Consider the following 13,075-nt stretch of genomic DNA (forward strand, 5'->3'; position numbering starts at 1 on the left):
CAAAAATTAACTCAAAATAGATCATAGACTTAAATGTAAAATGCAAAACTATAAAACTTTTAGGAAAGAACAAAGGAGAACATCTAGGTTACCCTGGATTTGGAAATGAGTTTTTAGAGACAACCCCAAAAGCATGACCTAAGTTAGACTTTATTAGGATTAAAAATGTTTGCTCTGCAAAAGATACTGTTAAAAGAACAAAAAGATAAGCCACAGAAGGCTGCAAATATTTGTAAACACAAATCTGACAAAGGAATTGTATCCAAAGAATTCATAAAACTTAACAACAAGAAAGCCCAATTAAAAATGGATTTTCGGTTAAGCATCTGCCTTCAGCTCAGATCATGATCTCAGGGTCCTGGGATTGAGCCCCACATTGGGCTCCCTGCTCAGCAGGGGGTCTGCTTCTCCCTCTGCCTCCCCCCTCTGCTCATGCTCTCTCTCCAAAAAAATAAATAAATAAATAAATAAAGTCTTTAGAAAAAAGTCGTTTTTAGGGATGACTGGGTGGTTCAGTCAGTTGAGAGTCCAACTCTTGATTTCAGCTCAGGTCATGATACTAAGGCCATGAGATCAAGCCCCGCCTCGGGCTCCAAGCTCAGCGGGGAGTCTGCTTGAGATTCTCTCTCTCCCTCTCCCTCATCCTCTGCTCTTCCCCCAGTTCATACATGCACCCTCTCTCTTGCTCTCTCTCTCTCTCTAAAATAAAGAAATCAATCTTTAAAAAAAAAATAACAATAAAAATGAATGAGGGGTCTGAGCAGAGATTTCACCAAAAAAGATATATTGATAGGAAATAAGAATATGAAAATATTTAACATCATTTGTTATTACTGAATTACAAAATAAAACAAGAATGAATACACATTAGAATGGCTAAAATAAGAAAAAAAAGTGACAATGCCAGTTGCTGGTGAAGAGATGGAGCAATAAGAACTCTTATTCTTCACTGGTAGGAATGCAAATGGAACAACCAATTTGGAAGACAGATTGACAATTTCTTACAAAGGTAAATATAGTCTTAGCATACAATCCAGCAATCTCATTCCAAGGGTATTTACCCACCTGATTTCAGAACTATGTCCACACCAAAACCTGCATGGGAATTTTTTAACAGTCTTATTCATAATTGCTAAAAAATGGGAAGCAACCAAGATACCCTTAAATGGGTGAATGAATAAACAAACTGGAATATATTCGTACATTGGCATATTATTCAATAATAAATGGAAATGGGCTATCAAGCCATGGAAAGACACCAGTAAGTCTTAAATGTGTATTGCTAAGTGAAAGAAGTCAATCTGAAAAGTCTACATTCTGTATTATTACAATTACATGAGATTTTTGAAAAGGCAAAACTATAAAGACAGTTAAAAAGTCAATGGTTTTGGGGCGCTTGGGTGGCTCAGTCAGTTAAGCGTCTGACTCTTGATCTCAGCTCAGGTCTTGATCTCAGGGTTGTTGAGTTCAAGCCCTGCACTGGGCTTCATGCTGGGCGCAGAACCTACTTTAAAAAAAATAGTTTCTAGGAATTGGGGGAGAGTTAAATAGATGAGCACGTGAAACACAGAATTTTTAGCATAATGTTTAATATATGTAAACTTAAAAAAATAATTTAGAAGCTCAGGGGAATCTTAGGATGAAATGCAGAATGTGACAGAACAATCTAACAGTATTACAAATGTATGAAACAATCTTATTAAATAGTGAAGAAAAATAGGGGCTACCTAAGTGACTTTGGAAATGAAGAGACTGTACATAAGCACGCTACTCTAGTTGATAAAGCTATTTCCATGGGGATATGGGTTAACAATTTGGATAAAGTATACATGTGTAGTGGACTGAACAATTAAGTAAATGCATGGCAGATGGAGTGAAGTTCATCACTGTTGGAATAGGAGATTATAGATAAGCCAGGGGAGGAAGACTAGATGATCCATGTGGAAACTGATCAGAGTTGGAGATATTAGTATGAACTCTTAGCTTAATACAGATACAGATGGTTAGATGTAATACAGTTGTAGATTAGGGTACACACATATATTTCCCTCCTCTGACAGCTAAGAGAACCTATAGGCAACAGCACCCTTATAGCAACAAGCATACCTAGAGCCCAGATCTTGGTTTCTAATACCATCCTCCAATAAAAGAAACCAGGGATCCTTAGAGAAATGACTGATTCTAGGAATGGGTCAGATGTACCAGATGAGCCTGGAATATCTTGTAGTGCCAGAAAATAAGAAAATGCTCAAAGACAACAACAAGAATGAAACTCACAATGATGGAGGTAGGTCAAAGGGACACAAGAGCCAACTGAAAGAGTTCCCAGTGGCCAAATCTGGAAAAACTGAAGCAAACAAAATTAAGCAGTATTTTATTATAACACAGAGTATAAAATAAATCTCCACGAATCCATACTGATATAAATAAATAATTGAATAAATAAATACACGGGCAAGAAGAGACAAATTTCCTGTGCAGAACTGAAAAAAAAAAAAGTGTGTGTAGATATTCTGCCATTGAGGAGGTGAAGCACATCTCCCCACCTTTAAGTGTGGGTGGCACATAATGACTTTCTTCCAAGAGCACATTATGGATATGGGGGGTAGTAACTTCTCAGGGAGGAAACCTGCCAAACATTGCTTCAGCTAGGTGATAAAGGTCAGCACCAACCATGATAAGTCAGTATATGCCCTTGATATGATGTGATGAGAACTGTACTTTATTTCTGTGGTCTTCCTCTCAAAAATCCATAACCCCATTCTAATCATGAGAGAACCTCAGACAAATTCCAATGGAGAGAGATTGTACAAAATATCTGACCAGGGCTCCTCAAAATTGCCAAGGTCACCAAAAACAAGGAAAGTCTGAGAAACAGCCACAGCCAAGAGGATCTTAAGGAGACATGACAACTAATGTTATGTGTGTGGTACTTTGGATGGATGCTGGAACAGAAAAAAAGGACATTAGGTCAAAACTAAAAAAATTTGTATAAAGCCTAGACTTGATTTAATAACAATGTATCAGTATTGGTTCAGTAATTGTAACAAACCTGCCATTCCAATGTAAGATGTTAACAATGGAAGAAACTGGATGTATGGTATATAGGAACTCTCTGTACTGTCTTCACAGTTTTTCTGTAAATCTAAAACTGTTCTAAAACATAAAGTTCATTAAAACAAACAAACAGAAATAAGCCTTACCTGGAACATGGTAACAACTATATAATTATTAGCTACAATGATGGTGGTAGTAGTATTCCTAAATCTGGGGGGTGGGGAGGTAAGATTTGCTAAGTGAGTCTGTTATGTTCTTCCGGTACAAATTCAGGGTCACAGGCCCAGAAAATAAGCTGTCACCGTACTAGTCGCCACGCAACAACCACTCCCAAACCCTATACCTTAAACTAGGAATAGCACTGCCAATAGCCCTCTGGATTAACACTGGTGACCTTCTAGGGAGAAGCTCCTCCATTCCCACAATTAAAGGACAATTAAAGGTCACCTCATACATCCTCCAAGGCTAACAAGAAAGTAAATAGATAAAAAGATTGGTGGAAACGTAAATATTTCAGTAAAGAGATGCTTCGTAATCGGAAGGCACTTCTGACCAAAGGCCAAGGAACTGACCCCACCCAGCAGCTGCCAGATGACCTAAAAACCCCAGAAGTCAGAATAGTGGTTTTGTTAAATGGTAGAACTCCCTGATATATTGAGAGTGAAATATGGCTCATATTTCCCTTGCTTGAAGTCTTAAATCCTCTCTAAATGGAAAAATCTCCCGTCAGGTTGATCCATACCAACCATGGGCACTCTTCAGCTCTCCCCAAAATAAACAGGATCAACAGAGAGAACAGAGTCCTCATCTCCCGCCCAACCTCAACACAACCGTGCTGCAGCCACATTTAAGCCAAGTACGTGGGCAAAGGATAAGAGCAGGCTGGATGTACAGCACTTCTAAGGTGGATGTTGCTCTGGAAAGTGTGAAAAGGCCCCAGGGTTACAATCACATTTCATTAATGAAACACAAATAAGCAGGGACTGTGCTTAATTTACAACAGAAGTTTCCAGACACTAATCTTCCCCATGCCTGGCTGGGCAGGAGTGTTGTTCTGTTCATAACACACCTTGAGAGTGGAGGCTGAGACACAAAGTAGCATCTTAAATGCAGCGCTTCTGGGGACTCCAACTAAGAAACGACCAGAGTTTTTCCCGGGTACTATTGCTTTAAGAGTGGCGACAGTGCCCTCTAGTGGGAGAGAAAGGGCCCTGCATGCAGGGTGGAAACCTGTGCCCATCACCCCAGGTTCCGCTCAGGTACAGTGTAGTTGGTTCCTGCTTCTTGTTTTCTCCTTTTTGTAATCCTAGTGGTGTTCCGAGAGAACTGCCCACCCACATAGCACAAGAAAATTCCTAGGGGAAATGAATAGATCCATTTTCAGGTAGACCGGACCGGGTTCAGCTTTACTTTTCCTCTGATTGGCGTCTGCCTGGGTTTGCAGCTCATTCTCAACACTTAAAATGCCACTGACTGCAGATCCCAGAGCTGACATCTCCTCACCACTAACAAAGACCAAGCCAACTCACTAAGCCAGTAGTAAAGGTGGTAAAGAGCACACCCAACTGGAAAAAATAGCCCATTTCCAAGGGTCCCACCTTTGGATAAACACCAGAAAAGGGAAGATTTCCTGATTTCAACAGAACATTCTCTCAGACCTAGGAAAATGAGAGGCAAAGGAGCTCAGAGTCAATGGCCTGATACAGAATATGACTGTCCCCATGTGAGTCACCTCATTGGAAGGCAAAATAAAGTAACTCAAAGAAAGCCGGGTTTATTGTTTTAAAAATATGGTTTTTTATTTAAAAGTTAGCAACACAGAACAAGCTTTACCAACAATAAAACACAAAAAAGTCTGACTTGAAAAAGTAGGAATGGACTGCCTTTCCGGGACTCATTCCATGTTTTATTGAAAAGAATGAGGAATATGCCTGATTGAGATCCCCTCCCACAAACAGTTTATTGGCCAGAAGCAGCCATCTGGTCTCATATGCGCCGCACATAGGCAGATGAGGCCCTGAGGTGGGAGCAATCCTAGGGGCTGATCTGTCTCCGGGGGGCTCACAGGTACTCCCTAGCAGCCCATATGTATTTGGAGCCCTGGGGAAGCAGGAATGGAGTGCCTGGCTTAGTTGAAGTCATTCTGGCAGCAAAAAATGAAGGACAGGAGGAGAGCATTATCGGTGTCCTTCAAGTATAGGCAAATGCATAGCATGCAAATAGGCAATACCCACAAGAAAAAGTATCCACAACTGTATTTAAAGGGATGCAAATTAAAGGGTGATGCTGGGGCGCCTGGGTGGCTCAGTTGGTTAAGCGACTGCCTTCGGCTCAGGTCATGATCCTGGAGTCCCGGGATCGAGTCCGGCATCAGGCTCCCTGCTTGGCAGGGAGTCTGCTTCTCCCTCTGACCCTCCCCCCTCTCATGCTCTCTGTCTCTCATTCTCTCTCAAAAAAATAAAAAAAAAATATAAAAAAAAAAAAGGGGTGATGCTGTATCATCTTCCACCTATCGGATTGGCAAAGTGGAAAAGAATGACACACCCATTACCGAAGAAGATCTAAGGAAAGAAACACCAGGAACCACGATGAAGGAGAGTACAGAAATATTTTCCCCATTCCTGGAAACCAGATGCATCCCCTTAAAAAATGTGCTCACCTTAACACCCAGCAATTCCCTTCTGGGAATTCTAAAGAAAGACTTGGGCAAGCTTTTCCAACATGAAGCTCTTTTTCTCAAAAGTTTATGAAAGTTCGCCTAATAGGACTTAAACTTTCGGCTTCAGAGAACTAAGAAAATGAAGACAGAATTCAACTGCCAAAATGCATCCAGGAACATGATGCATTAGGGAACATGATGATGAAAGCTCTGGATCTTTTCCTCACTCGTCCAGTGGACGTGGTCTTTGGCTAATCCATGATTTTCCAATCTGCGCAGAGCTCAGAATAATTTGTCAGGTTTCTAGCTAGTTTCAGGAGTTGGAATCCTACACAAGCATTTTGTTTCCAATGTAAACGTTTCTGGTCTGCTGGGGTCTTTTGTTTCTGCCAGAGGCCACAGTCAACATCCTCAGCGGATGTGCCCCCTCAGCACAGGCTGGTGGAAGCCTCAGGCTCAGCCTTGAGAATCCCACAGATGCTTCATGCTTGGCATTCTCAAGGGCTTGGGGGCATTTCAGAACCTAAGCGAGCCCACCCTCGCCTAGTGCAGTGCTTTATAGACAAGACTGACCCTTTCATCCAGAGGAGCTCCACAAATGTGTGACGTGCAAAAGTCACACGCCTCATCACACCTGGTGGGGCATGCTTAGAAGCTGCTTTTCTGTGATAAATATTTGCACCACGTCTTAAATAACCTGGACAGTAATGAGCCATTGTTAAGGCGATCTGTTGGGCTCTTCTAGGATGGATCAGCCGTGCCCTTGGAAAAGCAAAAAGCTAGAAGACCAAGTAAACAATGAAGACATGACAATGACAAAAAGACATGAATAATAAATGCCTTCAAAAATATGATCTTCCTGGGAGACTTTATTCACACACTCAGCCATTTTTCGCTCTTTCTCTGGCTCTCAAAGGGGATTTAATCCCTTTGACAATTTTTCACTCAGAAAAAGACTAACAAACCCACGTTGGGAAGGGAAATATTGTTCCACTAATCAGGTGCAGGAAGCCTCATAAATCATGACAAATCTAAATTTCTGCCTTGAGTAGCCAAGTGGAAGGAGCACTGAAGCAGGAGTCAGGAAACCTGGATCCTTGTGACCCTGCATCTCAAGAACTGGCTCTGTGACCTTGGGGATCAGTTGCCTGTCTGAGTTTTGAATTCATTCTCTGTTTAAAAAAAAAAAAAGTCTGGGATCCTTTAGAAGGTGAATATGGGATAATAGATGTAGCAAAGCCAGCGCTCCGTCACATTCCCTCAGCCTTTATTATTTCTGAGCCCAGGGACCTGACCTCCGACAGCCAGCCGCTGCATCTCCTTGCCTGAGGCTCTCTGGCCAGCAGGCCCTTCACCTCTCAGGATAACTTGGAAGTGCTTGTACTCCACAACCTCTCAGACTTTTCCAGTGGGATTAAGCTCCAGTTGCCACAAGGATTGCTAGCATGACAATACCACCTTTGCCTTCCTCCCGTCTCATTCCCCACTCCCCTGCTGCCGGTGTTTCCTGGGATCATCTCTCATATAAATTATGTGCCCTGGAATCCTTGTCTCAGCTCCTGCTTCTGTGGGAACTCAAACTAGGACAGGGAGTTATACGCCTTTCTATCGGGGGCTTAGTCTTTTTAAATGGCCTGTCTTTATGTGGTTAATCCTTCCTTGTGATGTAGGAAATAGGCAATTTTCTCCAGTAGGCTGGCTGGAGTGTAAACTTTTTAAAGTAACACAGCTTGGTGTTCCTATCTCCCTGCGAATATCTCAAGGCAGGTCCTGCTGGCTCCTCCTGAGTCCTGGAGTCACCAGTGAAGGCAGAGGCAGTGATCTAAACACATCCCCCTCTCGGCATCAGAGCTGAGGGCCACGACCCCACGTCCTGTAGGATAGGGTTTACCAGTGGGTTACTGCACACTCAGAAAGGGGCTCAAAGGCCAGCAATGTCAGGTTGTGAAGCAGGCTGAGTGGGAGTTGTGCCTGAAGCTTCGAGGCCCAGCCACTCCTTTCCAGAGTCCAAGGGGTTAAAAGACCAGGGCTATAAGCCAGGCATATAAAAGAGGTGCAGAAAGGCCTAGCTCCTCAGAGACCTCGCCCATCTGCCACTTGGCAGAGACAGGCCAAGACCTGCCGAGGCAGCCACCTCTGGGTCCTCACCTGTTGCACATCCGGACTACCCTGAGAGCATCTCTGGAGGGGTCATTGTGCCCAGTCTGAGGTGCTGTAATTGTCACCATCCAGATAGAACAGAGGTGGGGGCCAAGCAGTGAGTGGACAGTTTACACACCTGGCAGTGCTTCACCGTGCCCAGCTCTGCTCGGGCCATGCTCCCAGGGAACCTGCTGGACCCTGCTCTGCAGCACTGCTTTCCATGGCAGGCTGCAAGAAATAGGTCCTGTCCACGCAAAGATGGGACGAAGGGAGAATAAGCTAGAACTTCAAGGAAATACCAAGACGGGAGATGTGAATGAGCAAAAGGAGAAAGGCAATTAAGAGGGAATAGTCTGCGCACACGGAGACAAGATCCACACTCGTGGATCCCACATCACCAAAGGTGGGGCTGACTTGGTGTATCACTGTTGGCTTTACCTGACCCCTTTAAAGAAGAGAGCGAGCAGGAATAAAAGAGAAAAGGTAAAAGGAAAGTTGATGTCAACTTAAAAGAACTGTGCCCTCCACACCAAAGCACTCCGTGTCAAAGCCAGCCCCCCTCCTCCCCCGGCATGGTAACTGGTGAAGATGCTCTTACAGGCAACCTAAAGAGGCTCTTAAATGGGGATGGCAACGTGACCTTCAGTCCTAGACAATCTTAGCGGTCATCTAGCCCAGTCTCATCCTGCAGAGGAGGAAGGGCAATCCAGAAACACGTGGGCTTTACCTGCATCACACTGAAGCCCCCATTCTCCTCAACAGAGCTCTTTCCAGCACTGCTGCTGAAGAGAACAAACTCATGTCATCTTCATGCTCTAGAGAGGGTCCCTGTATTTAAGAATGTCACCATATCACGGGACGCCTGGGTGGCTCAGTCAGTTAAGCGTCTGTCTTTGGCTCAGGTCATGATCCCAGGCTCCTGGGATCGAGCCCCCCCCCCACCCCCAACCCCAGGCTCCCTGCTCAGAGGGGAGTCTGCTTCTCCCTCTCCCTCTGCCCCTGCCCGCCCCCCCATCAAATAAATAAAATCTTAAGAAAAAAAAGAATGTCACCATATCATCCAGAAAATGTCACCCAACATATCAAACGCCTCCTAAAAGTCGTCTTTTGCTTACAGATCTGCTTATAAACTAATAGGAAGTGCCAGACTCCCAGGGAATATACTCCTTTCTACTGCACTATAGAGTCACCCTCACGTATGAGCCTTTTCTTTTACATGTCTCTGGACATGGCAGACAGAGACCAAACGATGACCTGTCCTCACTTTACTCAGCTGAATGGCATGTGAAGGCAAAATGCTGCATGTTCGTCTTTGAAACCAAAATGATTTGACTATTATATGTCAGGCACACATAGGATGAAAAAGATTCAGGCCCTAGGACCCCACATACCAGAAAAGCAGAGAGCATAACCTGCAATATCTTGGCCATTTAGTGAATGATCACCAGGTGCCACAAATTTTACATGATATCTGATCGGATTCTTGCCACAACACTACGAGGCAGGCACTGCTATCCCCATTTCACAGATGAAGAAACTGAGGCTTAGAAAAGACCATCAACTATGGTTACACAACTAGCAAATGGGAGAATCTGGGGATAAAAGTCTGCCTGGTTTCAAGCCTTTGCTATCTTATCTCCCAAATATTTACATATTTTTATTCATTTAGGTAATCCCCACCTTGGAGCAGAACACACTTAAGGTGGTGATATATGGAAAAATAGAAAAGCTGTATTAGAAAGGGCTTGGGGGATTAGGGAGGGTTTATGAGAGAGAGGACAAGTTATGGCTTGGCTGCCACTGAGCCCCCTGGGGACAGGAGACATGCTGTGGAAGAGAAAGAATGACATACTTTCCTATGGCTCAGCGGAAAGCCAGCGTCAGCAGCCTTAAAACGGGGCCCAGGGCCGCCCAAGAAAACGTACTTTGCGAAAAAGAGCATTGCAATTTCCCAGCATTTGTTTATATGTTGTGGGAGTGTCTGAATTCTCTCTGAAGGAAGGGAGGGGGAGCCAATAACAAAGAGAAATAAATAAAAAAAATATATCGGGGGGGGGGAAATTACGCATATTTGCCTGCAAGGAGAAACCTATTTGCCCAAAAGGAGGGAAAAAATGAAATGCGAAAATGAAACCCAGAAAGAAAAGAAACTCCTCGAGCCCCTCACAACCCTCCCATCTGAATTCTTAGACCACTCTCTCCTCCCATGATGAGCAGTTGAAATTTTCTGCAACCCAAGCTTTGTTACATACCAAAGAAATGCCTTTCAGGAGAAAAGAAATGTTGGGGAAAGAAACATTCCCATTCACAGTCTCTTGAGGACATCAAGCCTTCGCCTCAAGGGCTCGATGAGGACACAGATGTCTGGAGCACAATGCAGCCGGAGACACGACTGCGCCTTGCTGTACCGGAAACACGATGTTGGATTTGTCATCTTTATTTATATAAATGTATAAATGAGCATATTCCACTGTGAAGTAAGAGGCAAACACGAAGGCCCCATGCAACTTGTTCAGCTTGCAAGTAGCTGGACTACCAGGCAGAAGGTACTTACTGATAAGACAGGTAGAAACCACAACATTCCAAATGAGGGAACATTCCGATGGGGAAAGAGCTCCAATCAGAAGAGACTTTTTGGGAGACTCGGTACTTAGGACATTAGATTCTGAAGGGTACAGAGAGATGATGACAGATCAAGACAAGGGACTTCGAAAGAGTGAATACACACAAGGAAAGAGCAGAGAATCAACACGGAGCCCGGGCAGGAGACGAAACTGCAAATTCTCAGTCATTCATCCAGCTAGATTTGAAACATGTACCGAGTACCTCCTAGGGGCTAGACTCTGCCGCACATGCTTGGAATACAGCACCATTGACAAAACAGACATCCCAGTCTCGTGGAGCTTACGTTCTAGCTGAGGGAAGATGGACAATAAGCAGAAGAAATAAGTAAATTAAGAGGTATAAGGAGTATAAAGAAAAACCAAGCACGGAGGAGGACATGGAACGCTCGGGAAGGGCGAAGGGTGGTTGCAATTGGTTGGCCCAAGAACACAGACAGTCTTGAATAAGAGGTGAGGCGTTTGAGCTTGATTTGACACACACTGAAGAAGCGAGGGGGTGCTTCTGAGAAAATGCCTGTAAAAGGCTGGTGGTAAAAGTCAGTGGTCAGGGGAAGTTAGCTACTGGTGGTAGAGGTTAATCAGGGATGAAGGTGAGGATACGAAATTTGCAGCAGCACATGGGCTCATTGGACATAGCGTAGGAGGTAGAGAGGCACGTAGCAGAGATACCAAGGAAGAGACTGGAAGGTGCATTTCACAGCACCCCGGTTTCACTAGATACTTCCCAAGAGGGTTCTACCGGGAAATAAATTTGGGAATGAGGCACGCAACAGCCCAACCCCACCTGGCAGCATATCAAACGTTCCGGGCTGTCCTGTGGTTAAACCAACCAACAGAACCATATTTAATTCTGTCTAAATCAGCATTTTGTATTGTTTTCCTGAGCAATTCATTTTTTAGGGGTCGAGGGGAGGCAGAATGCCTAGTAAAACCTGGCAGGATAAACTCTGTAAAATGTTGATCAAGAGGGAAAGTAATAAAACCCTGTACCGTGGAAGCACAGGACGGATTTCCAAAAGAGAAAGCAACAGCTGACCGACAGGCGCCGCGACCACTTGACTGGGAGTGGAGGGGCATGTGGGAAGGAGGGTGCAGGGGAGGAGCCATGAGAGTCAGAGAGGACAGGATGCCAAGATGCCACTAACGGAATCCTCAAGAACATCTCCATCAAAAGGTGAGCCACCTTCTGGGTAGGTACAATGAATGCTAACTCACTTCCGAAGGCCTCCCATCTGACAGCAATAAAAACAAGGAATTAAGAAAGGGATAATCTTCCTTTTATACAAAGAGAGAGAAGTTACGGCTGTAAACAGGCAGCATGCTAGATCAGCCCCGCAATCAATCCTGAGGGAATGGGAAAGGGTGGCGAATTTTGAAGAAGCAAGAAAAGGAGAAAGTGTGGTTTCGAATGAAGCCTCATTTAATCAGGCTAGGGACATAAAGAACATCTTTAATCATTAATCCTGAGAAGCCCAACTTGTCCACTCACGCAGACGTGTTTGATTCAAGCCTCTCTTTTCTTCAGCTGCTCGGCACTTTGTATTTACTAAGTTGCCTTCCACCTTTTAGATGGCCATAGTTCTTTAAAAGTAAAGACCTTGGACGCTATTTACGTTTATTGCCCAAGTTGGCTTAGAGGACCAACCAGTATGGGCCAGACCATCAATGTCACCTCCTTACTCAGAGAGCTAATTTGTAAATTAATCACTTGTAAGTCCACAGTGGAAAACACACACACACACACACACACACACACACACACACACACACACAAACTTAGACCTACCATAAATTTCTTTTCTGATTCCACTACTCAGGAAAATGCACTGAGAAAGCAGAAGATGACTTACACATGTTAAAATTTTAAAGCCCCTATTAAACTGTGACGTGAAATTTATCTCATTTTTCAACATATATAGAATTTACTTGCTAGCTCATAAATGGCATCAATTCTGTGACGTCAGGACAACAGCGTTCAGGCAGATAGATCTATTTAAATAGTCTTGTGGTCCTGAATCGAGGTGAGTTTCAAATCACTAATTATTACCATAATTTTAAAAGAACAACACACCTGAATAGTAGTTGACGCAGAGGCATTCAGGAGACCGGGGCTGCTCCAAAAGTACTGTGAGGGAGGAGACAAGTTGCAGATTCTGATTTGGAAGGTCTGAGGGGAGGCCTGGGATCCCACGCTTCTAACCTGCTCCCTGGCGATGCCCATGCAGCTGGTACATACCACACTCTTTCGAGAAGCAAAGCAATAAACCATCTTCCAGGCCTGAAGCATAAGGGAAGGCAATGTGGTTTGATGAGTGAAGCTGAGTGAAAGCGGCTGAGTCGTTTTGTGAGTTTGCTTGGTGATTCCTGCCGGACCTTCTGGATAAGCCCATCACCACCCCTTATGTCTGGGAAGACTTGGAAAGCTCAGGTTCTAAAATCATAGGTGCAAAATGGAAAAGAGCAAATACAAAAGGAAAATATGACAGTGTAATAATAGTATAGTTTTGGTGCAAGGCTCTCTGAGCTGCTAAAAATAATAAAGGCGGGGAGGTTCTTAAGTGGGTATAAGCTGAGGTCCAAAATTTGGATTTTT

At 44.0% G+C, this 13,075-nt stretch overlaps 1 protein-coding gene across 5 annotated transcripts in view; it reads right to left on the reverse strand.

Annotated features, from left to right (window-relative positions):
- Nucleotides 1–13,075, reverse strand: part of ST6GALNAC3 (ST6 N-acetylgalactosaminide alpha-2,6-sialyltransferase 3) — a 511,603-nt gene that overhangs the window by 426,938 nt on the left and 71,590 nt on the right. Inside the window, exons 1-2 of one of the 5 annotated variants that reach the window (XM_032425744.1) lie at nt 12,719–13,072; nt 12,554–12,607 (exon numbers count right to left, since the gene is read on the reverse strand). The exons of 2 other annotated variants lie outside the window; for them this stretch is intronic. In XM_032425744.1, coding sequence (XP_032281635.1) covers nt 12,554–12,607; nt 12,719–12,769 — 105 coding nt within the window. In that variant the 5' untranslated portion in view covers nt 12,770–13,072. Of the gene's footprint in view, nt 1–12,553; nt 13,074–13,075 lie in introns of those variants that run through there. 2 more of the 5 variants (XM_032425735.1, XM_032425769.1) reach the window with 2 other exon arrangements.

The sequence above is a fragment of the Phoca vitulina genome, unplaced genomic scaffold, assembly GCF_004348235.1.
Source record: "Phoca vitulina isolate PV1807 unplaced genomic scaffold, GSC_HSeal_1.0 scaffold2, whole genome shotgun sequence".
Classification (NCBI taxonomy): domain Eukaryota; kingdom Metazoa; phylum Chordata; class Mammalia; order Carnivora; family Phocidae; genus Phoca; species Phoca vitulina.